General features: G+C 47.5%; 1 protein-coding gene across 12 annotated transcripts in view; it reads left to right on the top strand.

The window, feature by feature from the left end:
• Cit (citron rho-interacting serine/threonine kinase) overlaps positions 1-26,155 on the top strand; it is a 175,807-nt gene that overhangs the window by 89,597 nt on the left and 60,055 nt on the right. For 8 of the 12 annotated variants that reach the window (XM_050159011.1, XM_050159015.1, XM_050159014.1 and 5 more), the window contains 11 exons: positions 1,068-1,187; positions 6,308-6,565; positions 6,747-6,797; positions 7,773-7,826; positions 9,583-9,723; positions 11,608-11,733; positions 14,736-14,831; positions 18,587-18,703; positions 19,366-19,475; positions 20,541-20,715; positions 24,873-25,070. In XM_050159011.1, coding sequence (XP_050014968.1) covers positions 1,068-1,187; positions 6,308-6,565; positions 6,747-6,797; positions 7,773-7,826; positions 9,583-9,723; positions 11,608-11,733; positions 14,736-14,831; positions 18,587-18,703; positions 19,366-19,475; positions 20,541-20,715; positions 24,873-25,070 — 1,446 coding nt within the window. The remainder of the gene's footprint in view (positions 1-1,067; positions 1,188-6,307; positions 6,566-6,746; positions 6,798-7,772; positions 7,827-9,582; positions 9,724-11,607; positions 11,734-14,735; positions 14,832-18,586; positions 18,704-19,365; positions 19,476-20,540; positions 20,716-24,872; positions 25,071-26,155) is intronic. The other 4 variants (XM_050159019.1, XM_050159018.1, XM_050159017.1 and 1 more) reach the window with 1 other exon arrangement.

The raw sequence follows: 26,155 nt of genomic DNA, 5'->3' as shown, positions 1-26,155 counted from the left end.
GGAACCGGTTTTCAACAAAAAGCCCGTGCTGGCTGCTGGGCACCACAGGTCCTGGAGATGGGAGTCAGCTGTCACTAAAGCCTTCTGCAGAGACTTCTGACATCTCCTGCCCCAACCTCTCTGGTCTACGCTGTGTCAACGTGATCAGCTCTGAGGACTAAACTCCCAAATCTGTACCAGAAAACATAATTTGAATCTGTTGGAAATCAATTTTTTTATTCAATTAGAAGCACGGTAGTGCCGGGGAAATTCAGCCCTTGAGATCCAGACCCTCTGTCATTATTTCTCATACAGCTCCATTTTTTTCCCTTTCCTTCACAAGCGTAGACTGTCTTCTCCATTGTCTCGTGGAATTTTTCATTCAGGTGTTTCTCTGATGTGCCCAGTTCAACCATCTTAAGAGGTTGAATCACACATTTATAAAGTCTTTGATTTTTCACACATGGGAGAGGAAATCTATGGGCATGTGGCTGATTACAAATAACTGCGATGTTTGTGTTCCAGACTTGGCTACCTCTCAGTGGTGGGTGAAGTTCTCCATCTGTCTCTCAGATGTCTCTGTCAGTGCCACTGGAGCACAGAGGGGAGCGGATGGGTGATAGGCATCTCGGAGGCTAGTCAGGAGACAGACAGTCTACTGGACTCTGAAATGGCAGCCGCATAGGCCATGTACGGTTGCTTCTTTGAAACAGACGTATGCCCTTGAGAGTCTGGAATACACTAGATAGTCATGGAGGTGGTGGTTGTAAGAGACACAGGATCTTACTGGTTTTCAGTCCTGACTATACACGTAAGTATCTGCCAGGATAGGTAGATGACGCCAGGCTACTAGCTGGTAGAGTTTCAGGCTCGGCCCGTAAGGTTGTGAGCTTTCGATGACGTTTCTTCCACCAAGTGGCTTTTACAGGGCGGAAAAATGGAATCAGCAACCACTTGGAGGTGTCGGCTCTGGTCTGTCGCTCGAAACCATGCCGGTGTCGTCGGAGCAGCTTGCAGCTGTCCTGATGAAGCTCTTCAGCCAGAGCACGACCCACGGGCATCCCTATTAAAACCTTTGCTTTCTGCAGAGCTTAAAGCGAAGTCTGGAGCAAGCACGGATGGAGGTGTCCCAGGAGGATGACAAAGCCCTGCAGCTTCTCCATGACATCAGAGAGCAGAGCCGGAAGCTCCAAGAGATCAAGGAGCAGGTATGACCGCTCCCTCAGAGCCCAGTGGCCCTGCAGTTGACAGCAGCATGCCTGAGAGGCAGAGGTTGCCAGAATAAAGGGTGGAAGCATAGAGAAAGGCAGGCGACCACGTGGAGTCTTTAGCTTCTCCGAAGGCCTCAACCCATAATAGCTACCGCTTCTAATAAAGAATACAGTGAGCAGACAGGTCTGGCCTCCTACATACTTTCTGTGGCTCTTAGACCAAAAGTGACTTTTGTGTCCTTAAATGACCAGGCAAAAGAGAAAAAGAATATTTTGTGGCATGTAATTTTGAAAAATTCATCAAATTTCAGTTTGCCTAAAGATTTACTGGGACACAACCGTGCTCATTTTATTTATCGTGACTTTGATACCACAGAGGCAAAAGCGAGGGATTTTCAGAGTGTGTTTCTATAAAGCCAAAACTTCTTACTCTGACTTTTTACCAGAAGTTTACCAACCTCTTCTTTGGATGGTCCCAAAAGAATTCGGTATTTTTTATAGCTTTTCAGAAGTACTTTCCATTGTCAAGAGACCATGATCATTCAGTTACACATTCACACACTCGTGGACACACCCCAGTCAGAATTAACATAACAAATCTGGGTACACAATCCCACTCCCCCGAGTTTCCAGAAGAGAACAGAACGGAGACCTTTAAACAGCCCCCCGCCTTACTAACAGGGCTTGCTCTTGAGAGGCTCATTTTTGTATCGCCTCATTGTTTTCTTTATAGCTTGGATTTTTTTCTGTCTTCTGAAGACACTGTAAATAGAAGCTTTAATGAAGAGAGGGAAAGGAGTGATTGGAGAGCTGAATTATCAGCTGCCAGGCAACTCCCATTCACTCCAGGAAACCTAGTGGGAACACTGATAGAAGTGAGCATTCTCATCGCTGGGTGGCGCGGACGTGGCCGTCTGGATGGCTCCAATGAGAGAGATTCCTGCAGATAGCTCAACTTGTTAGCTATTCTTTAAATCAGTGGATTATCTCATATTCTCCTTGTCACCTCAAGTTGGGTTTTTTTTTTGTTGTTGTTTTTTGTGGTTTTTTTTTGTTGTTGTTGTTGTTTTTGAGAGGGTCTCTGTGTAACTGTCCTGGAACTCTCTCTGTAGACCAGGCTGTCCTCGAACTCATAGAGATCCGCCTGCCTCTGCCTCCTGAGTGCTGGGATAAAAGGCGTGCGCCACCACAGCCCGGCTTCAATATTTCTTAAATGGCAGGTTGACACCCTCTTGCTGTGTAAGAGCATCATAAGTGAATATGCACTGGGAACTTTGCAGATGGGTCATAAGATCTCTGCACGGCACCCTTGGGAGGCTCTAAAGGGCACACGCGTGCCCTGAGACTTGTGCTTTGACAGGTGACTCACACCCCTTTATCAGCATGGGTTTTCTTTTTTTCATCCTGAAGGCTGCAGGAGGTAGGGTTCTTTATCTCCCGTCAGTTCATTGTGCTTGGAAATTAATTTTGGGGACATCCTGGGGAAATGAAAGCTGTCTCTGGCCACCAGAGGGAGCAGCTGGTGTCCATGCGTTCCACAGAAAGAGAATTAATCAGGACATTTTGAAAACCTTGGTGCTGTTGGTTGAGTTCAGAGCCATCTTTTGTGATTCACTTCACAACTGGCGTGCATGTGGAGTTTCAGATGACTGGCAAAAGTTCCGATGGGGGCAGAGAAAACTTTTCGGTTTCTGGATTTTACTTCTCATTAAAGAAGGATATGTTTAAAAAGGCTTTTTTTTTTTGGTAGGCAAGGGATGTTTGTAGACAAAGGATGCCTTTTTTTTTTTTTTTTTTTTTTNTTTTTTTTTTTTTTTTTTTGGTTTTTCGAGACAGGGTTTCTCTGTGGTTTTGGAGCCTGTCCTGGAACTAGCTCTTGTAGACCAGGCTGGGATCCGCCTGCCTCTGCCTCCCAAGTGCTGGGATTAAAGGCGTGCGCCATCACCGCCCGGCTCAAAGGATGCCTTTAAGGCCTACGCAAACACTAGTTTTTGGCACACTGGTTTCTCATGGGTTTCGGATGAGTTTCTGCTCATTTTTGTTTTAACCTTCTCTTTTTAGCCAGTTATTTCTTCTGGAGTATGCCTAGCAGGCCCCTCTCGTACTTTGCCTCCAATACCACAAAACAGTGACAGTTCTCAGAAGTCATTTGTGCCCTCCAGACTTTTAGGGAACAGGACCATGCGGGCCTCTTCCTACACAGTCCCAAGGCTCCCTCTGGAAGGCTTGCTGAAGATGGACAGTTGTTTCTGTTTGTCTGTTCTGACCCATTCAACTCAGTGCCTGAGAGTCATTCCATGCTGAGCTACAGCGGCTTTCTCTGCTGCTCCTGCACACAGACCCCATGGTCTATGCTCAGCACCCTCCTGCAATGTCGTGGTGGCTGGCCAGGACTTCAGGGCCAGAGAGGGGCAGGAAATGGAGGAGGCAGGGTGGGGACAGGGAATGGAAAAACATCTTCTTCACAAGTTCGAGAACAAAAAGGGAGTTTGAGGGCTGGCGAGATGGCCCTGGGGGATAAGGGTGCTTGCCTCTGAGTATAGAGACCTGGTACAAAGATCAAGTCTGATCCTGAGCCCTGCTACCTCACAGTGGAAGGAAAGACGGGTCTCCTCCGTGCTTCCTCTGACTTCCACCATAGTGCCCACGCGCACGCACACATATGTCATATCATACTTTTTTTTTTTTTTAAGGAAAAGTTTGAGTACAAAATATGCCAAAGACCTTCTAGAACTTTGCTGTCTTCACACCTTGAAGGGTCTTATCTGCTGGCAGGCTCCTTTTTACATTCGGGCTTGGGGACAGGGGACCCCTGTACTTTTAAGGTGGCACAGTGATGTATCAGACATGGGAAAATAACTTGGAATAATAAATATCATATAATATTCAAATATTTTAATCTCCTATTATTTGTAGCCCAGACTGGCCTTCAACTTAGGATCTTCCTGCCTCTGTCTCCCAAGTGCTCAGATTATAGCAGTGTGCCGTCACACCTGGCTCAATTTCTCCTTTTTTATTTAAATTTTAAAAATTGAGCTGTTAGGTCTTAAGTATTGCTTTTATGGATCATATTAACATTCAAATAATATATGAATGTGGTCTTAAAGTCTAGTAATATAAAATATGACTTGAGTGTATATGTGTAATGTATATTTATGTGTATGTATGTGTATTTACATGTATGTAAAATATGGTATTTGGGTTGGGCTTTTTTTGGTGTTTCTGTGACAGGGTCCCATGTAGCCCAGACTGGCGTCTAACTTGCTGTGTATCTGAGGATGATCTTGAACTCCTGATTCCCCTGCTTCTAGCTCCTAAAAGTAGTGGCATTACAGACATGTGTCATGTGTCACTTTTTTTTTCTGATGGATGGAAGGGTCAAGAGTCATGAAAGTCATAAATTATCCCCAGATAAAGAGGATCTCAAGGAAACCTGAGTAAAGGCTCTGCCCTTTCACCCATGACCTGTGTCCCAGGTCAGATGTCTGAAGCTCTCTACACAGCACACCCATGTGCCCATGATCCCAAGGTTGGCCTTCAGACACAATGCACTGCTGGCTGAGAGGAAGGGTTGTGCTCCCTGTTCTGGCTCGTGCTCCCCCTACATTGCTAGCTGAACTCTGCAGAGTTTGCAATACCTCCCCGGTGTCTGCTACAGTGAGCTCAAGCGGGCACCTCACACCCTGCTGTTACCAAAGGCTAAACTGGACCAGGCCAGATGGCTCAGTAGTTAGACAATGCTGCCTCTCAAGTATGATGCCTTCAGTTTGAAACCAGCACCCGTGTGATGTGAGGGAGAACGGACAGACGGAAAGTTGCTTTCTGACCTCCAGAGTCGCGCGCATCACACAGGCATGCACACACACACACACACACACACGCACGCACGCACGCACGCACGCACGCACGCACGCACAGAGGGAAGGAGAGAGACCAGAAGTGGCTGGTACTGTAGTTCTGTGGTCGAGCACTTACCCAGCACATACAAAGGTAGAGTCCCGTCTCCAACGAAACAAAATCATCAAAGATTAAGTTGTAATCTGCCGAATTAAAACGCAGCAGCCAGCACCCTGTCGTGGTTGATGCCTCACCTCGCAGCTGTCACTGGAGTTTATGAATGCCACAGTGCTGGCTCAATTTCTTGTTCTCATGTTTTACCTACCACCTCCTATCCCTGGTCCTATTAGACAGGGCATCATACTTTAGCCTTGGTTTTGCTATTGAAGAGCCTTGCTATACTTGGCTCCTAAGTTTTCAAGGCTGTTGCCTGTTTCTTCTGGTAAATCTCAATGTGTGTGGGTGGGGAGGTGGTGGGAAGCCTTGATTCAAATGTTCTGGTTTGGTTTTAAAATTCATTTTGGAAAACATTGGACTGTTTGGATCATTTTAAGGCTTTTGCTTCAGGGAAGAAGATAATTTTTTCTTGCAGGGAAAAGATCTCTTTTCCCCGGCAAGTTATTTTGTCTCGGTCCGGTGTTTTTGACTCCTCAGATTTCAGGGTGACTTGCGTTGCAGGAGCAATGCTAAGCTCAACCTTCCGTTTTGAGCCCAGAAAAATTAATGGTGAGAAACTGGCAATGATGAGTTTCACCTTCCCAGATGATTTCCTCCGAGGTTTCCAATTACCCTCTGGTGCTGTCTGAAAGGTTAATCTCAAAGCTAGTACCATATCTAATTGTGTTAGGACCACGTGGCGTCCGAAGGACAAATCTATAGAAACAAGCACCTTGGAGGAGACGCACACAGGCAGTTCATCTTCGTTCAGAGGACAGCTCTCTCCGCGCGCGTCTGCTCATCCCTGGGGGTTCTCTGAATCTGAGCGGTTGTTTGCTCGGCATTCTCCGATTCAGCACGTGTGTTCCTGCTGGGGTTACTCTAGACACGTGTCCTGCATTAAAACAATTTAATATTCTTTCCCTCTTCCCCGCCCCGCAACACCCCCAGTTTTTCCTGTCTCTAGATCATTCCACTCACGTCTTTCTCCGTCTGCCCATCTGTCCTTTGACACGTTCCTTCCAACGTACACCTTCCCCTGTGGTTGATCTGCATCCGTCTCACTGCCCGCCCTCTGCTGTGGAGCGCCAGGCTTCACCTTCCGTCCTCTGCCCGCTCTTTAGGAGTATCAGGCTCAGGTGGAAGAGATGAGGCTGATGATGAGTCAATTGGAAGAGGACCTCGTGTCCGCCCGGAGACGCAGCGATCTCTACGAATCCGAGCTGAGAGAGTCTCGGCTTGCCGCTGAGGAATTCAAGCGGAAGGCCACTGAATGTCAGCACAAACTGATGAAGGTAGTCAGCCACCCTCCAAGAGGGGACTTTGGGGGCACGGCCCTGGATGATCTTCACAAGATGCAAGGCCACGCTGGCTTAATGAGTGTAGGTTGGAGACACAATGAGTTCTTTTTTTTTTTTTTTTTTTTTTTTAGAAAACTCCCCTTTATTTGTAGATAACATTATTATTGTTTGTTGTAATGTTATCACAGAGACCTAGGAAGTACAACAGGTGATGTGCGTGGGTTGTTGAGATTCCCAATATGTTGTATCTTTTTACTTACAGGCTAAGGACCAAGGGAAGCCTGAAGTGGGAGAGTACTCCAAACTTGAGAAGGTGTGTCTTCTGGGATTGGGTTTACTATTTGGGGCAAATGGTTTTGTAATATTACCAGTGACTGCTTACCACATAAGAATACTTTTGTAGAGACTTGATGAATCTATCATATTTTATTTGTTTATTTATTTTTTTGGTGAGGGGGATTGAATGCAGACATGTACCATTACTGATACACTATGCTTCGTGCCTCTGTTTTAATGGTTTTTTGTTTTTGTTTTTTTTTTCCTTTTATAAAGTCATTGGGATTTTCTTTTTTTCTTTTTCTTTTATTTGCATTTGTGTTTTGCTACATGTATGCCTGTGTGAGGATGTCAGATCTTGGAGTTACAGACAGTTGTCAGCTGGCATGTGGGTGCTAGGACTTGAACCCAGGTCCTCTGGAAGAGCAGTCAGTGCTCTTAACCACTGAGCCATCTCTCCAGCCCCTGGTTTTTTTTTTTTTTTTTTTTTTAAGAGAGTTTTATGCAGTCATGGCTAGTCCCACGCCCGCTGTGTAGCTGAGGATGCCCCAAATTCCTGGCCCTCCTGACTCCATCTCTCAAGTTCTGGGGTTTCAGGCACATGCCACCATCCCTGGCTAAAGCAGCCTCCCCTTTCTCTCTCTCTCTCTCTCTCTCTCTCTCTCTCTCTCTCTCTCTCTCTCTCTCTCTCTTTTTGGGGGTGGGGGTGGGGGTGGGGGGGTCATACTTCACCACGGTAACATCTACCCAGGCAGTTGGTAAATTTCTTTGTGTTAAGGCACTGGGCCATGTTGTCTTCATATATGTTGCTAGTCCAACAGAAATCAATAGTCCACCCCGCAGTTCATGTTGGGACACACCCACGCTTCTCTGACAGGCCAGTGTTCTATGCTAGTAAGTTCTAGAAAACAAACCCCAGAGGCGCCACAGAACCCTGGAGGAAATAGGACCACGCTGCAGGTAGCAAGAGCAGGCTCTGATCGCTCTGTTCTTTCCCCGGCTTTAATTGTAGATCAATGCTGAACAGCAGCTCAAAATCCAGGAGCTCCAGGAGAAGCTGGAAAAGGTAAGTTCCACTGAGGGGCCCGTGAGGGGGCTCCCCCATTCCTGAGTCCTTGTCCGCCTCACCCCAGAATGGTAAAGAAGAGAGACGCTGTCAGTCACCAGCACTAAAGATGATGAAGGGCGTGTGTACTGTCACCTAGATATCAGGCTTCTGGATTTCAGTTTTCCTTTTGGGATGTTAAAAACCAAACTTGTGTGAGACTCTGGGAACAGAAACCCAAAAGTGGCTTCTAGTGCCTTGGGAGGGGAGGTCTCTCGTTTTGCACGTTTGCAGGGACAGCTTGGCTCCTCCTCCACCAGGATTGTGGCAGATGCGCTCTCTGGGGACTGTGATGGCTCCCTGGTGTCGTGGTGTGGTTGTGTGTGCTGGGTGTGGGGAGATGTTGGCACAGTTTGTGCTAATGGCGCTGCTTCAATTGTGCTTTAGCTTGTTAGGGAATAATTGATAAATGCCGGAAGTGCACACAATGGTGCTCTGATGCTGTGTCCACTTGTGATGTGACGGGGTGATTAGCATCTTCCTTACGGCTCTCCATTTTCCGGGATGGGGACCGGGAAGGAAGGTTCGCTCTCCACTTTTCAAAGCCTCTCTAGCTGAACGCAGAAGTGCCCAGCAGACGGACAGAGGGACTGTGGTTTGGGACATGGTTTCTGCATCAGATTGTCTATGCACATGCTTGGTGGTTGGTTTAATAAGGACAGTTCCTCCTTCTTTAAAAAAACGTACTGTGCAAACCACAGCAATCGCATCGCATTTCCGTTTTAGCCTTTTCCAGGTCACTAAGCACTTCGATGTAGCCGGACGACACATCTGTCTTCCAGCTGTTCTGTCCAATGAGTCTCTTGTTATTTGACTGAAATAATTAAAATTAGCTTTAAAAAAATAAAAAGAATGTTCTTGTTCATTTCAGAACTCAGCAGCCCTTGTGGCCACTGGCTCCCATTTGGCATATTACAGGTCTTAGAATTGGTGTTTTCTTATAGTTTCCACTTTTAAAATTTTTACCAGAGCTTTGCTATGCAGTCCAGGCTGGCACTGAACTCATTTATCCTCCTTCCAGATGTTGGGATCACAGGCCCGTACCAGCTGACTGGCTGCACTTGTTAAAATTACAGTTGAAGCGATACATATGAGGATGCTTTACACACACGCACGCACACACACCCATGCACATGCATCCTATGTATGTGTAAATATTATATATACATTTACATTTTAATTTGTCTCCTAAATTCAGATGTCACCCACAATGCTGTAAAAGCTGTAGTGCAGGTTAGATCCAAATCAAAGTTAATAAATGACAAAATTAAGAGGCTCGGCCTTCTTTCTTTTTACCTTGCCGATTATCACAGACCCAAGACTATTATCAGTCCTTGAAAGGTCATAACTCGGCTAGCATTGTCCTTGTTTTCCTGTTGAAATCGTTTCCTACAGGCAGAGTAGTCAGAAGGAACCAGATTAATCCTGGGTACCTCTTTGTTTGGTTCTTTGTATTGCATTGAATTGGAGAAACAAAAGATTGTCAGTCATCCCAAGAAAAAGAAGTACATCAATTTTAACTATGAGACTTGTTCCAAACTCAGCGATATTAAAAAAGAGTGTACCTAATTTACACAAGATATGCAGTAAGTGAATGCTCTGGTTTTGAAGACTGGCCCTGATGTGCTCACTATCACCTGCTTTTTCTGTTTTCGTTTTTTTGCCCCCACACAAGTCCATGTAGACATCAGTGCCCTGTCCCCCTTTCTCCTGCCAGGCTGTAAAAGCGAGCACAGAGGCCACTGAGCTCCTGCAGAATATCCGCCAGGCCAAGGAGCGAGCCGAGAGGGAGCTGGAGAAGCTGCACAACCGAGAAGATTCTTCCGAAGGCATCAAAAAGAAGCTGGTTGAAGCCGAGGTGAGCAGGGCCCTTTCCTCAGCCCGAGCTATTTGTCCCCAGCTGACCTTGCCTTTGATCCTGGTTGTGCTGAGGCAAAGAAACTGAAACATCACTGTTCCTGTTTGACCAAACTTTTTCTCCTCTGAAGAACCCTTCCACGCCTACCTCAGCAGCTCTGAGGTGAGCGATGCCTGGACAGGTGGTCCTGCTGCTCCCCCCTGGCCTCTCGACTGCTCTGGGTTCTGTTTTCTCTAGGCTCACTGGCTGCTGCTCTGTGGTTTTCTTTTTCTTTCCCGTGTTTTGCTGTTTCTAACACAATGCAGATCTAACAGACTGTTCTCCACGGCTTCGCCAGTTACCCTCGTCGGCGACTCCAGGCCTGTGTTTTGGGCCCTTTACCCATCAGATTCTTTGTTGTTGTTGTTGTTGAAATCATTTATATAATTATACTGAAAATCTGAGTGGCTTTTCACTGTCAAAACTTAAACAGTGCAGACAAATAGAGAGTACAAAGTGAGGCCCCTTTGCCCGTCTCTGCCTCTCTGCCGCCCTCCCTCATTGTCTCAGAGTTGATTGTAACACAGTCAGTGTCTCTGTCCTGTCTGTCCCCTGGTCTTTCCTCTTCCCCACCACAATCTTCATGTGACACGGCTGTCTGGGGTCTGTCCTCACCTGCATTCCTTGCTGCCTCCCACTGTTGTCCTGAAACCCAAGCGTGTGTGTGAACAGTGCCTCAAGTCCAGAGTGACCCCAGTGCTGCAGCGAGTCCCTGACCCCTGTGTGAAATACACACAAGCTTCCTCTCCTCTTTGCCCTCCCTGTACCCTTCCTCATGGTCCAGAGCTAGTTGAGCGGATGGAACAGTTTCCGGATCTCCAGCTTCAGGTCTTTCCTTCTCCCCTCCTAACTCACACAAGATAATATTCGTGGACCCCCAAGTACTCCTGCCTCATCCCCAGTGTTTGAGGGTCTCTGTATACTTTTTTTTTTTTTTTTTTTTTTTTTTTTTTTTTTTTTTTTTTTTTTTTTTTTTTTTTTTTTTTTTTTTTTTTTTTTTTTTTTTTTGTGGGGAGGCGGTTTAAGGACAGGGTTTCTTTGTAACTTTGGAGCCTGTCCTGGAACTAGCTCTTGTAGACCAGGTTGGCCTCGAACTCACAGAGATCCGCCTGACTCTGCCTTTCGAGTGCCATCACTACCCGACTTAGGGTCTCTATATATCTTAGGTGTACCCCTTGAGGCTGGGTGCACCTGAGACCTATGAAATAGCCATGTGACCCACAAATGCTGGCTCCTTTTCACTCGCACGTCCCCAGCCTTTGCAGTGGTGGTCAGTCTGGGCTTGCCTTGGAACTCCCATTGCCTTTTGACTACCTCTGTGTTTCCCCCAAGCTTTCTCTTTCATAATATTGTCGTGTGTCAGTGGCCTGCTCCCCCGCCCTGTCTTCTTCTGCCCTCCTCACTCCAAGCTGCCCTGCAGTGTCTCCAGAGCTCATGCCTCTTTATCCCATACTTCAACTGTGCGTTCAGATGTCCCCTTCCTGCCTTTGTGTCTGCTCTGTGATTCTCCCCCTCTTAACCCACATCGTATTTGTTTGTTTGTCCTTTGTTTTCCAAGGGCAGAGTGACATCGCCTTCCTCTCTGTATTTCACATGATGCTTAGTGTGGTACTTTGCAGATAGTAGGTGCTTGGTAAATATTTGAATGAATGAATGCACTCTTATAATCCACACTGCTGAGTACCCAGATTCTAGAGTTGTCGTCTTCGCCGTTGCTTCAGGTGCCCAAGATTTTTTTCTTCCAGACTTGCGTGCCTGCCTCTCGAGGGCTCTTTCCCTCGGTGCAGGTGGTATGCCCACAGCAGTTGCTCCATTAAAACTCTCTGATTGATTCACGACCTACAGGAACGCCGGCACTCTCTGGAGAACAAGGTAAAGAGACTAGAGACCATGGAGCGTAGAGAGAACAGACTGAAGGACGACATCCAGACAAAGTCCCAACAGATCCAGCAGATGGCTGATAAAATTCTGGTGAGCAGGAGTGGAAGTCGCAAAGTTCAAAGATAAGAGGCTAGAGGTCTCAAAGGGAAGGGGGCAAGAAGGCTCAAATGCCATCCCATGGGAGCCTGGACAAGCCGGCACGGGACATTTCAGCCCGGTGACAGACCTGTCCTTGCCGTTGCCGTCATTTTTCTGTGTGCTCTCACCTGGCGTTTTACAGAATGAAATCGTGCATTTATCTCCCGCCTCCCCCACCCGCTGTTCTCCTCTTTAGCAGAGTTTTGTTTGGCCATTAATGTGGCAAAACCAGTGCAAAAATCTACTGGGTTTTCGACTTCTAAGACCAAAGCCCCAATTCTTGTTTTTAGAAGCGAAAGAAGTGAGTCACAGGGACTGTTTTCTCGGAGTAGTAGCTGCCACAGCTCGCTCTTCACCCACGCACTGGCTCTGCCGGGTTGGCTCTTACGAGTACTTTACCCCATGGCCTCCGCTGGAGCATCCTTTTTTAAGTGTGTCATCATTCGGAGTCTGCCTTCAGCACTGATGACCAAATTAACTTAATCAGGGAATGTGCGCTTGGGCGGCTGAGACTAGATATGATGGTGCACCTCCCAGGCCAGGCCCTGGCAGTGGGGGCGGCAGCACCTTCAAATCTCGCTCCCAAGGGCAGAAGTTGGATGTCAATATTTAAGAGGCTTAGGGATGACTTGGGGTTCATGCACAATCCCCTTTTGCCCCTAGAAGGAGGTGGGGATGTAAATGGGCCACTTCATCTCTCTCTTCCTCATTCGTGGGAGCCGAGGTGCCCGCAGCTGTATGAACTCAAGGCTGGCTGGCTTACGGGCTTGTGTAGCACTTGATACAAACTCTTCAATACCCGAAAGATTTCTCTGGGTATAGCCGCAATGTAAGGATGTTCTTGAACAAAAGGATGAAAGGGGGATCGGTTAAATTGTTTGGCTTTGCCTCCCAGTCTTTCTATTTATGTGTGTATGTGTGTGTGTCTGCACACAATACAGATGTGGTTGTCTACTCCCTCCCGATCTCCTGTTCTGTCATCAGAATCTCTCTCGACTCTCGTCCAGCATGTGAGTTTTACTGTGAGTAAGGGTAGGTCCCGCCACTGCTACCCCTTCCCTGATTAACAAAACAGTTAACGAAGGGCTAAGCTCTTGTGGTTCCGAAGTGTTTCTCTCTTTAATGGTGATGTGTTCATTCATTCATTCAACAAATATTTAATGAGCTTCTACTATGTGCCAGGCACTGTTCCGGGGGCTGGAATGCAGCAGCGAACCACAGTAGCTGCGTGCCATAAGGAAGAGTTGCTCTGATGTGTGTAGTAAAAGACACGTTTTCAAAAATGACAACAACAACAAAAAATGCAAACCGCCCAAGCAGCGAGGTGTCATTCGGACGCTGGACTGTAAATTACTACTTACGTAGCCGACAGGCTCAGCTGTCTGAGTGCTGGGTTTTCTTTTAACCGATTTTTAGATTTCTGTTCCCACTTCTGTGCCATCTTATGAGGACTGAACCCGAGGAAAGATGACTGTCAAGTGCCTTGTAACCAAAGAGTAAAGTTTCTTGATCTGAATGTATCTTGTCACCTGCCCAAGTGCCTTTGTGTGTGACCGTCTGTGCCTTCATTTTAGCCGAACGTGCCTCTTGCTCAAGAACCCTGTGCTCAGGCTGCAGGGTATATGGGACATGGGCCAAGAACGACCCATCGAGCTGTCATATAGAGATGATGCTGGCAAGCAGGTCCCAAAATGTCCTTGCTTTAAAATGCTCGCCATTGTGAGGAGAAGTTTCCAAGGGGGTGATCAGGGCCTCATTACAGCACCATCTCTGCTTCAGTCAAAGGCCTGCAGTCCTGTCGTGAACATGCGCAAAGCCCGCGAAATGTTTTTATTAATTGGACCCCTGTTTACACTCAGCTTCCCAGGGGTGCATCTGGCACATTGCAGTGGGTTTTGTGCACCTGGTCTGGAGCCTGAGCATTTCAACGGCCCTCAAAGCAAAGCCTGTAGCTGCAGACTTGCGAGCCGTTGTGTGCCTGTGACTCCCCAAAGTACCCCCCCCCACACACACACCTTCGGTTTTCTGGGCATATCCCATATAATTTCCTCATTCTTCGAAATTCTTTATCATTGCTTTGACTTCATAGAGAATTTCACAGGAGTATGAAGAGAAGAGAACTTGGGAGTAATGACTTCTGATGTCAGTAGTTAACTAATGGGGTCAGACTCCAGGTTCCGATGCAACAACGGTGCCCGTGTTTAGCGTGTCTGTTAGCGAGTGAACGGGATGCTGTGCTTCCTAAGAGGTCGGTTTAAAATACACAGGCAAATAAGTTGGTGTAATTTTCAAATGAATCACAATTTTGTTTAAAGGCAGAAAAAGCAATGAAAGAAGCAAGAGAACCTTCAGCTTGGTCTGTTTGCTGGCTCCAGCTTCTCTTCTCGCTCCTGTGTTGTGTGCGCATGCGTCTTCGTTCTCATCGCCTTTCCCATTAGCACTGCTTCGTGTAAGCATAGTTTCACGCAGTGGTCACTCCAAACGCCACGGTTATTTTTATACTTACGCTGATAGTGACGTTAGCGCGGGTTCTTGAGCAATGCTTTTATGAATGAGGAAGACCCAAAGTATTGTTTATCTTCATAATAAGTTAAAATCCCTTTTCTTATTTAAGGCTGATGAACATTAACAATGAAAATAGCCCAAGTCTCAAGACAGTGGTCAGGGTCTCTGTGCCATGCTGAACTCTTGACTCTTGCCTTGTTGCCTTTATTTCTCTGTGTAAAGTGGAGCCGCTGCCCCTGTCTGACCTGTCACACCAACTGATCCGGCCTCACAGCCCACCAGCTGTTGTGTGTACGTGTGTGTGTGTGTCTAGAGCCTCAGTCTAGTGTTGGAGGGAGCAGTGTCTGCAGTGACCTGCAGTGCCGTGACAGTCGTGTTGCCTGTGATTGTCTCGTGTGCATTGGCTCCCTTCCCCGAGCATGCCTGACTGACTGTTCTTTTGTGTCCAGGAGCTGGAGGAGAAACACCGGGAGGCTCAGGTCTCAGCACAGCACCTAGAAGTACACTTGAAGCAGAAGGAACAGCACTACGAGGAAAAGATTAAAGTAAAGCCACCCTGCCGGTCCTGCCGAAACCTTCCCGAGCACGCGGGTGGCTTCCCTGCATCCGTTAGAGCAAAGGGTGGTGTAGGCTAAACCCTGTCCTTACTGCATGACGGGAGAACTTTCAAGTCTGGAGCTTAATATATTCTTCATTCCATATTGTGGTTCCATCTTTATTTATTCATTTTTAACCCACGGCGGATTGGGCTCCAGCTCCTTAGTTTCATTTTTTAGAAATGGCATGTATTATAGTACAAAATAATCCATTTAATTCATTATGACATTTTTTACATGTCTAATCAGTTGCTTTTTTCACATCTCTTCGGTTACCCTCTCTTGTGTCCCCACCCCTCACCTTCACTTTTGTGTTATTTATGTTCTCGAATGTGCATTTTAAGTTGGTGTATTTGTTGGATGTAACAGTGTCCATCCCATTCTTTTTTTAAAGAAAAAAATGCTTTTTATATTTGATAATATTATTTATAATTTGATATTTGCATATAATCATGCATGCATTTTGGTCATTTTCACTCATACCTTCCTCAGCTCCGCTGTACTGCCCCCAGCCACTTCCAAGTTCAGTTTGTGCTGCCGATGTACACATCAGCCTCGTTCTTAGAGTGCCGTGTTCTCTGTAGCTGCAACAGTGCTCTTTGGCCACTCAACCCCACTCTTACTGTTACCTTCTTGAAAATGAAGCTAAGCTTGTGTGTCTGTGTCTGTCTGTGTGTCTGTGTGTGTGTGTGTGTGTCCTTCTGTCTTTAATTCTGTAGTCTTGCTGTGAGTTGTTGGGACATTAATTTCTTTTATTTATCCTGCTGGAAATTTTTTTTTTTTTTCGAGACAGGGTTTCTCTGAGGCTTTGGTTCCTGTCCTGGAACTAGCTCTGTAGACCAGGCTGGCCTCGAACTCCCAGAGATCCTCCTGCCTCTGCCTCCCGAGTGCTGGGATTAAAGGCGTGCGCCACCACCGCCCGGCTCTCCTGCTGGAAATTTTGAGTAGATTGATACATTTTTACTCAATACCAAGAAAATCAGTGTTTAATATATTTCAAGTATTATTTTTGCTCTCTTTTGTCTTTGCTGCCATCTTGAGAACTTAAGTAGACATGGGCTAGGTCTCCTGGAATCCACTCTTTTCCATGTTTCCGTTTCTTTGTCCCTCTGTGCTGTATCCTAGGTGAGTTCTACTGCCTTGCTTTCCACTCTGCTAAGCCTCTCTTAACTGTGTCTAAACTGCTGACAAACCTGTCTATTGAGGTTTTAATTTCAGGAATATGTTTTATTTCTAGGCAGATATGCTATGTGTTTTATTCCCAAATTTGCTAGATTATGAAAGATAATTTTTGATCCTATGTATTCATTTTCAGGTCTGTCATTTTTTGAGCATTTGTATCTGGTGACTGGTGTGTTGAAGATTGGCTTTTCACCCCTCTCTTTTTCTCCCTCACGATGATGGCTGTTCCCTTTTGCCCGTTTTCTTTGGTGCATCATTAAAGGAAACTTTGACTTCAGTCTTCTCTCATACGTGAGGCTATGAGACAGGAGCTCCAGTTCACGTGGGTCAGCAAATGCCTTCAGATAGAAACAACTTTGTTTTAGTCATTCTTTCTTTGTCTGCTGTTGCTTAGCTTTTGGTCTGAAATACTTTCTCTTGTCAGCACCCCTACCCCCACTCCTGAGAACTGAGCCCCAGCCACATGACTTTGGTCATTCTATCGTATGTGATTGTTTCTTTGCTCAGTCATTGAAAGAGGCTGTTGGTGTCTGTGGTGACCCTGTTCTGGGTTTGCTTGCATCCTTAGCATTAAGAGATCCTCTCTTGGCAAGTCCAACATGTCCGTCCTCATGCAGACACACTGCCATCACCGCCTGCCACTCTCTCTTAGCTGTGGCAATTTTCAGTTACTTTTTATTAAATGACTGTAGAAAAATGTCCAGATGCGGCCTCTTAAATTTATCGAGCTCACCTTTTAGTTTAGAATTTGTAGTGGTTTCCAGACGTTAGTGTTCAGAATGCCTGCGTAACGACAGTAACCTCCTTATGGAATCCGCTGTGTGGCTTGAATGATGAAACTGAAAGCCCATCAAAAGCCACGTCTGTCTTACATTTCTGTCCCCTGCCAGTCAAACCCTGTCAAAGCCAAGATGCTTTCATTTTGGGTGACGGCATGTCCCTTTTGATCAACGTGCAGGTTGTATCAGGACCCATTGCTGCCAAGGTCGAGATCTGATTTAGAACAGACATCTTCCTTTGCCTTAGCACCCTGGAGAAGGGGGCTTCCTTAGCCTGGGCATCCTAGGTGTTGCGCAATCTCTGGTCCCTTCTCGCTAGACAGAACTCTATCTTATAGACCCCAGGGAATGTTCCAGAAAAGCTGTTTTCTTCTACCTTCTCTCCTGGGATCCAGACAAGCTGTTCCCTCTGAACTCTTATGTATTGTATTGTTGGTCCCAGCTTCTGTAAGGCCATTTTGGTCATAGCTCTGATCATACCCCAGATCCACTGTGTTCTTGCTCATAATTTTAGAACCATGCTCAGACATCCAACAGAACGGTCACTTTATTACCCCACTGAGTGCTCCGAACCCTCATGACTCTGCTTGCCACCTTCCGGGCCTCTCCACTAACTTTCTTTTTTTTTTTTTTTTTCCTTCCTCATTGAATTTTAGTTGAAAGCCCTCTTTGATATTTGTTCTTTCCTTTATCTTGTGGACCCCTTCCCCGCTGACTAGTTCTTTTTTAGGGACAATGTCCCCAGAAGCCATGGAGGGCCCCTCATAATAGACATTGTGGGAAAGGCGTTTTTCAGGTCCCATCTGTGACCCCAATTCTAACAGCTTTATTTCCAGTCTTCTGGCGGATGTTGGATGGCAGTGTTGTTGTTCACAAAAGCAAAGCGAACTCTTTGTGGTCAGGAGCATAGGTTCTTGCTCGGTCAAAGGCTCGGGGAGTTCAGTATCTTTCCTCTCTGTCCCCGGGGTTTTGGTGATTTGGAGGGTCAAGTGCCTTGCAGAACACTGGATCAAGCTGGTGGTTGGTGACAGCGTTGCTGTTCTATTTTTCCTCTTTGGGACCAGGTGCTCACGGTAACAGCCTGAGCCCCGAGAACACAGCAGTTCTCTCTTCCTGAGCACAGTGTCTTTTTCCAGGGACTTTTAATCCTGGTTATATCAGAGGAGAAAAGGCTCTTTCCCCCTGTCTTTTATATTATCTGTCCCACCCACACACTGGTGGGCAACATTGTCTTGTTGCTGGCTGTATCAGAACATCAGCCCTAGTCACCCAGACTCTGTGGCCCTACATCTTCTTTCCTTCTGAGATGCATGGCTTGGGAGTATTCAGAATTCATTTTGTACAGATTAGGAGCAAGGCATATTTTGAAAACCACCGCTAAGAGACCCCCCCGCCCCCCGCCCCCCAGGTAATGCTCTCAAATGCTAGGCGCTTCCCTGTCTAGGGCTAGGCACTGAGCGCTCCCTCTTCCCACATGCTGGAATCAGCCTTCTTGGTTTGGGCACAGCTCTCCGGTCTTTGGAGCTGCCCGACTTCCCAGCAGACTTCTCATCCACGTCCACCTGGTTTTGGGCATTTGGTGGCGATGGTCTCTTCTTCAGGTCGTCTTGGTGAATGAATTGACTCTGCTTGGGTTTCACCTTTTTTTTGCCCTGGAGTCCGGAGGCCTGGGCCTCTGCTGCCTCTCTTCCCCTCCTCCCCCAGTTTAGCTTCCTGGGATATTCACATCTTGTGTCTCCGTAGGTACTGGACAATCAGATAAAGAAAGACCTGGCCGACAAGGAGAGCCTGGAGAACATGATGCAGAGACATGAAGAGGAGGCCCACGAGAAGGGCAAAATCCTCAGCGAGCAGAAGGCGGTAGGTAGCAAGACTCCAGGCCACCTCCCCGAGAAGGGTTTCGAGTGAGGCCGAGAGTCCCCCTTTTCATCTGGTAACGTGTTCTCTCCATGGCATCATACAGGGTCTGTGGGTACTAGGGAAGCTTCGTTCCCCAAAGAACAGTGGCTGGATTTGTGTTCGCTAATGACTGACACCGCGGGGTCCCTTCAAAGTGCCTCTGGACAGCACCTGGTGGCCCTCAGGCTCCCACGTCACTCTCTCTTTTAAAATTTACTGATTTCTCTCCCTTCAAACTTGCTGGGCATGGGACTGGCCTGGGATGCATGTAAATCCATCCATATTATCCCAGATGCTCATGGGGGTTTCCTACCCCAGAATGCCCAAGGGAAGGACTGGGACTGCAGCATAGCACAGTTCAAGTGCTTTCATACATGAGGACACGGGGTTTCATGCCTCCTCCCCTGTCTCGCGAAAGGAGGGGCCTGTCCAAGGTATACACTTGTTTTTTGAGATGGTTTCTCTGTAGCCTTGGAGCCTGTCCTGTGACCTTCAGGGTACAGCCTCTGCAGTCTCTCACTACCTCTGGCCAACCCACCTGTGGACATTTGTAAGGGCCCACCATCACCCTTTTCTGACTAGACAGTCCGTGTGTGAGGTGTCAGGGGTCACCTGTGTTTCAGATGATCAATGCTATGGACTCCAAGATCAGATCCCTGGAGCAGAGGATTGTGGAACTGTCCGAGGCCAACAAGCTGGCGGCAAACAGCAGTCTCTTCACCCAGAGGAACATGTAAGTAGTTTACTGCGCTTGCCTCAGCTCCAGGAACAGAAAGTCTGTTCTTTTGTCTGATGGAAACCGCCACAGGCTAAGTCAAGTGTGTGCATCGGCTGAGCCGTGCTGTGCACACGTGTAGTTTTGCTCTCCTTTGAATGGCCTCACCCCTGTGCGGCCTCTCTTTTGAGTCAGTCATTCTTTTGGTTTTTTTGAGACAGGATTTCTCTATGTGGCCCTGGCTGTTCTAAAACTCACTCTGTAGACCAGGCTGGCCTTGAACTCACAGAGATCTGCCTGCCTCTGCCTCCCGAGTGCTGGGATTAATGGTGTGCACCACCACCAAGGTACACGTCATGTATTCTCAGGTACCTCAAATTCCTACAGACCACAGAGCATTTTCTGTGCCTGAGGAAGCTGGCTAGAGCTTGTTTCTGGAAAGCTCCTGTCCCTGTTCCCATCCTGGGCTGCTGTTAATCAGCAGGAGGTGACTTTGTGTGCACCCAGTTCAGCCATGCATCCTGCTATAGGGAGCTGTGCCTTGGGGGTCAGCCAGGGCCAGCCAAGTTTATAAATGCTCAGATCACGGTCTCCTTGCCTGAATTTACAGTCCTGAGGAATGTCTTCCCTCAGCACATTCCTTCAGAGACCTTGGAAACACTCCCATCTTACTATGAACCAGTTGGGCCACCCACTCTCTAGTCTTGGGTTCTCGGATTTGATACTTGTCACAATTGGCAGGAAGGTGAGGAAGCACCACAGAGTTCTAGAAGGAGCAAAGTTGTCTTTTCTCGATTGTAGCATCATTCACAGAGCGTGCATTGTGAACTCTCCCTCTACTTGAAGGAGGCCTCTCTCTACTCTGTATATAGGCTCTAAAAGAAACAAACGAAAAGGTCTACCAAAGGATTGTAATGTTAGCATCTGTTGCTTGACCATACGTAATCCCGTTGACAAGGAACTCAGAGCACTATTGACTACTCACTGAAGATGTACCTTCTCACCCCATTTCTGCCTGCTGTACCAGGGAGACACGCTTGCCTCTGATGAGTCTGTTTGGTTTACCCCCCACCCCCCTACCAGGAAGGCCCAGGAAGAGATGATTTCAGAACTCAGGCAGCAGAAATTTTACCTGGAGACACAGGCCGGGAAACTGGAGGCCCAGAACCGAAAGTTGGAAGAGCAGCTGGAGAAAATCAGCCACCAAGACCACAGTGACAAGAATCGGCTGCTGGAGCTGGAGACAAGGTTGAGGGAGGTGAGGATGAAGGGTTTTGCTGAGGGAATTCAGTCCCTGAGTCAGCCAGCGTCCAAAGCGTAAATCAGTACACACTGGAGGCCTTGTGCGTGCACACTCCACAGCATGCCTGTGGGAGTTGGGTTTCTCCTTTTACCATGTAAGACTCTGGATTTCAAACTCAGGTTTGGCTGCAAACCCCTTGACCTGTTGAGCCCTGTTCACGGATCGTGTGTCCGTGCTTTAGGCTCCTTATCTCTAAAGCGTCAGTGGTGGCGTTTCTCTCTTTTAGGGCTCTGTGGGAGTCGTGTAGGTTGAAGCATCTGAAGCATCTGTCCAACAGTGCTGAGAAGTTCCCCCTTCAGCAGGATTTAACGAGGGCCACGAGATGTACAGGTCATGCATGGGCAGGTTGCAGGCCTATGATTGGGGCCGAGGTTGGTCTCATAATTACAGGAGATTAAAAGACAACCAGGTTAAGGTTCGCCTGATGGAGGAAAACTGGGAGCATTGGGGGACAAATTGTGGAGAAGGAATGTTACACGTGTCTGATTTAACTGGGCTCCAAAGACAAATGCCATTTCCAGGGCCCCTCCAGTAGCGTCCTCCAGAGCCTTATAGTGCGTGTATGGCGTCGTCTTCAGTTTTTTCTAAGTTCTTTGAGACCATGACCAGCCTGTCTCAGCCTCCTGAGGGAGCCACAGTTGTGAGCCACACAGGCTGTTTTATCATCTTAAAAAGGGAATTGGAAGGGGCATGGAGTTTGAGGCTTTTTAGTTTCTTTTGTTTTAGTTTGTAGGGAGTAGTCTGTGTGATTGGTTTGGAGAATCGGTCTCACTTGGACTATCCAGGCTACACTTTGATTTTTCCCAGTAGAGTCAGCCTTAAGGGTGTCTCAGTGCAGACAACCCAGACGGGCAGGTGCCTTGGGCCTTGGTGAGCCAGCTGTCGTTCACCTTTCCTCTCCACGTAGAAGCCTTCCTGCGGGCACAGTAGCTCCTCTGGGTAACCACGTCCTCGGGGAACCTTGTTGGTGTTTCTTTCTTTAGTAGCTCACTGCTTCTCCCACCCCCGGGGCGGTAGGAGAAACTTAAAATGTTTTATAAGAGGCTCAGGGCTCTCATTCTCCCTGGGAGTCCGTCTTCTCTGAGCGACTTGCTGGTGTGAGATTCAGGACAGGGGCCTCAGCCTCAAATCTGCTTCACCTTAAAGGGCCCTGAGCTTTCTCCTTAGTCCCGGCGGCGTGCTGTGGTGGCTCCTTCTGTGACCTTCGGGACTTCTGGGTTCTGCTTTAAGTGCCCAGCCTTTCGCTACCAGATTTCTCCTTGCTTCACTGTCGCCCGTGTCTCGGGCTTTCGCCAGTGGACATCTGGGGAGTTTGCAGGCTCGCTGGTAGAGTCCCAGCCTGCACTGACAGCTGGCATTTTAATGAGACAAACAGGAAGACATTGTGTTTGCAAACATGAACTCCTACCAAGCTTCCTGGGTTCGAATGCCAGCCCTACCATCTTTTTATTTTGTATTTTTTTTAAACTGTAAAATTTGCATAATTGCCTATCCCTGAGTGGAGGGAGCGGTAACACCTCCCTCATCAGCTTCTTGGGGAGCTCTATGAGCGACAGTGCCCGGTGTCCTCTAAGTTCTGTTTTCTGTGGTCACGTCACCTTCGTTGTTGTCACGTGAGAATCCTGAACTCTTGGCTTCAGCTCTCGCTAATGTGTTGAGGACTGGCGGATCTAGACTCAGCCAGGCTCTGCCGTTGAGTTTCTGAGCTGGTGTTGCGGAGGACTTTAGACCACTGCACTCGGGTTTCCCGTGAGGGTGAAGTTCAGCGTGTTAGTATGTTAATATTGAGCTGTGTCCCCTCTCCACGGCCCCGTCCAGGCCCCCACCCTCCCTGCACTGATGCTCTTCCTCTTCTGAGCTGGGGTCGCTGGTGGTACTCTCTGGAAGGTACCCCTTTGGAAACACCACAGATATCCAGCTCTTCTCTGTCCTTTGTTCCGACCCCATTCAAATTAGCCACACATCTTCTGCAGTTCTTTCTTCTCTTTGCTCTGGTGACCTGGGACTTGGGTGTCACCTTTTCTGGGGTACCTTCTCTGCTGGATATGTCCCCCACTTCCCCCAGTGGGTGTGCTGAGTTTATTCTGTACCCTTGTTGCTAGATAGCCTATGATTACAGCAAGCATGTCTTACTGGTTCGGCATGGTCCTGGGATGACTTTGTCCATGCTGGTCAGATTGGATGCCTCACTTTCCCTGTCTGAAAAAAATCCCAGTTGAACTTGGCCAGGGCCTTGTGCGTGCTAGGCTCAAGCAAAACCCAGGGTTATGTTTCTAGTCCTTTCCCATCTAATTTGAGTCCTGTAAATTGTTATTATTTTTACGATTTATTTTTCTTTATGTCCATGTGTGAGTGTGTGCCATGCATTTGCAGTGCCCGCAGAGGCCAGAAGAAACTGTCAGATCTCCTGGGACTAAAGTCACTTGCTTTGCCTTTCCATACAAGTCCATCTTATTGAATTGGCTCTGCCTGGGTAGCTCATCTGGGCCATCGGTGTCCCCTGAAGCTTGTTGCTCTTTGGAATCAGTCTGTGCTTACTGAGGCCAGTGGAGGATATCAGATCCCATGGAGCTGCCTGATGTGGGTGCTGGGGACTGAGCTCGGTCCTCTGCAAGGGCAGCAAGTGTTCTTCACTGCTGAGCCATCTCTCCAGCCCGCTTCACTTCAGCCCTTCTCCTGTAAATTCACAGTGGTTTCAGAGTTCCGGAGTCAGCTACCATACTCTGCTGTTTGTACAGCGTCCTTACACTCGACTGCAGAATGAGGACGGTTGGCCTCATCGCTCTTCTCGACGCAAAGGTGGAGGCTGTCCTTCTTCGCCATGTCTACTTCTATGCATAAATGGCTCATTCAGTTTTTCTAAAATGAGCCAGGCAGTGATGGCACACGCCTTTAATCCCAGCGCTTGGGAGGCAGAGGCAGATGCAGATGCAGACGGATCTCTGTGAGTTCGAGGCCAGCATGGTCTACAAGAGCTAATTCCAGGACAGCTAGAACTGTTACACAGAGAAACCCTGTCTCAAACAAACAAACAAAAGTTCTAAAATGGATGCCTAAAATATTGAGTGGATGATTGGGCTGGCAGAGAGTGCTTACCTCAAAATAGGACATTCATGTAGACTATCTAATGGGAATAAATCAGCATGAGAATACTGAGGAGAAATAGAATCCAGCCCCTTGTGGCATTTGCATTCTAATTATAAAGGTATCTTTGTTATTAATAGGATGATTATTAGAGTTTCCATTCGAGACTCCCATGGTCTTATCTTTCTTTGGAAGCCTTCCTAAGCATCTGAGTGCCTATGAGTTAGGGATGGTCATTGGGGCAATCCATGATACCCAAGCCCGTGGCTTCATCGAAGTTCCTGTAAATTAGGGATGGTCATTGTGGCACGGCTCTAGGATTCCCCTCCATGATGCCCAAACTTGTGGCTGCATCTAAGTGTCTGTGAGTTAGAGATAGTCATTGGGGCACGGCTCTAAGACTCCCTCAGTGATACCAAACTGCTCAAGTGCCCTTTCAAAGAAAGGGAAGTACTTGCATATAACCTACACACACATCTCACAAGTGCCTTGGGTCACAGGAAACAATATTGCTATGCAGTTGCTCTCCAAGAAGCTAACTGGCTGGGCGTTGGTGGTGCACACCTTTAATCCTAGCACTTGGGGGGCATTGGCAGGTTTGGGAGGCAGAGGCAGGTGGGTCTCAGAGTTCAAGGCCAGCGTGGTCTACAGAGTGAGTTCCTGAAAAATCAAAAGAAAGGAAGGAAGAAAGGATGAAAGAAAGAAAAAAGTAAAACCAAAACCTTCATTCTCCTGCTTAGGGGAAGATGACAGTTCTGTATGTGTTATGTGTTCAAGCATGTCCACTACAGACGCAGTCTCTCTCTGAATATTTTCAGTCCGTGGTTGAATGAGTCCATGGAGGCAGAACCCATGGGAGAGTTCACTGCAGGTCCTGCTGTACTTATTTCTCAGTGCTGTTGCTCTGAGACACACATGGACCCTCAAGGCTGAGCTGTTGGCCAAGACCAGGTCTAAGCTGCAGGCTCTGCTTCATCTTCACAGTCTCTCTCTACAGTCCACTAAGCATGTAACCTCTTCTTCCTCAGGTCAGCCTGGAGCATGAGGAGCAGAAGCTGGAGCTGAAACGCCAGCTCACGGAGCTGCAGCTGTCCCTGCAGGAGCGAGAGTCCCAACTGACAGCCCTGCAGGCAGCCAGGGCGGCCCTGGAGGGCCAGCTCCGCCAGGCAAAGACAGAGCTGGAGGAGACAACGGCGGAAGCAGAGGAGGAGATCCAGGCACTGACGGTTAGTCTGTGAGCACTCTGGCAGGTTCAGGAGGTCTTTCCCGGGAGGAAAGTAGGTGCCAAGTGTCTTTGTTTACTCTTAGAGATGTCAGGAGAGGAGGGGGAGAACGATTCATGGGTGTGGCTACTGGGTGGAAAAATAGCTTGTGTAGCTAGACTTCTTTGTTGACTAGCTCATGTGGTAAAATCTTCCTTCCTGAGCACTTTGAAAAATTCCTCCTGTTCTCCTTTTTAAGTGATCATTGTTACATGTGAAATTCATTTTCAGCTGGAGTTGGTGTACTTGAGTTTTCTACCTTGGTTTTTAATAATCATAAGAAATTAATAATTTCTGTCTTATAGTAGTCTTTATACCTTAAGCCTGGGACTTAGTTTTGTTTTGCTTTGTTTTTGTTTGTTTGACTTTTGTTTTTCCTTGGTCTCATTTGTGTTACTATTTCTTTTAAGCCATAGATTCTGCTTTATTTTATTTTTGAAACAAGAGAGGTTTTAAGATGAGGATTTGCTGTGTAGCCCAGGATGGTCTTGAATTTACAATCCCCCTGCCTCTGCTTCCCAAGTGCTAGGGTTTCAGGTGCAGTCCCATGCTTCATGTGTTTGTTTGTTTTTTTTTAATTTACACTTGTGTGTGTGTGTGTGAATATGTGCCACATGAGTGCAATGCCTGTGGAGGCCAGAAGAGGGCGTCAGAGTCCCTGGCGCTGAGGTTACAGGATGTTGTGAGCCACCTGGCGTGGATGCTGGTAACCCAACTTGGGTCCTGAAAGAGAGGTACACACTGTTAACTCCCGAGCCATCTCTTCAGTCCTGTTCATGTCTTTTTCATGCCTCTGGTATGATCTAGGGGGGAAAGAGTTGTCTGGATGAGAGATCATTTCTCTAAAAGCAGTCTAACATCCCTGCCCTTTCTGAGAGACAAGTGTACCAAGCTGGAGAGAGTTCTCCTGAGGTTTACTATGGGAAGACCTCACTGGACTCACACCTCCATTCTTTCTGGAAGATCTTCTGGCCGTGCTCGCCATCACGGTCCATTCCACAGGGACCGATCCAGGCTAACAGACAGACAGATGGAGGGCATGCGAGGCT

Source organism: Alexandromys fortis, unplaced genomic scaffold (assembly GCF_014885135.2).
Source record: "Alexandromys fortis isolate MF-2015 unplaced genomic scaffold, M_Fortis_MF-2015_v1.1 scaffold_90, whole genome shotgun sequence".
Classification (NCBI taxonomy): Eukaryota; Metazoa; Chordata; class Mammalia; order Rodentia; family Cricetidae; genus Alexandromys; species Alexandromys fortis.
This window is presented reverse-complemented; position numbering and strand designations above follow the sequence as displayed.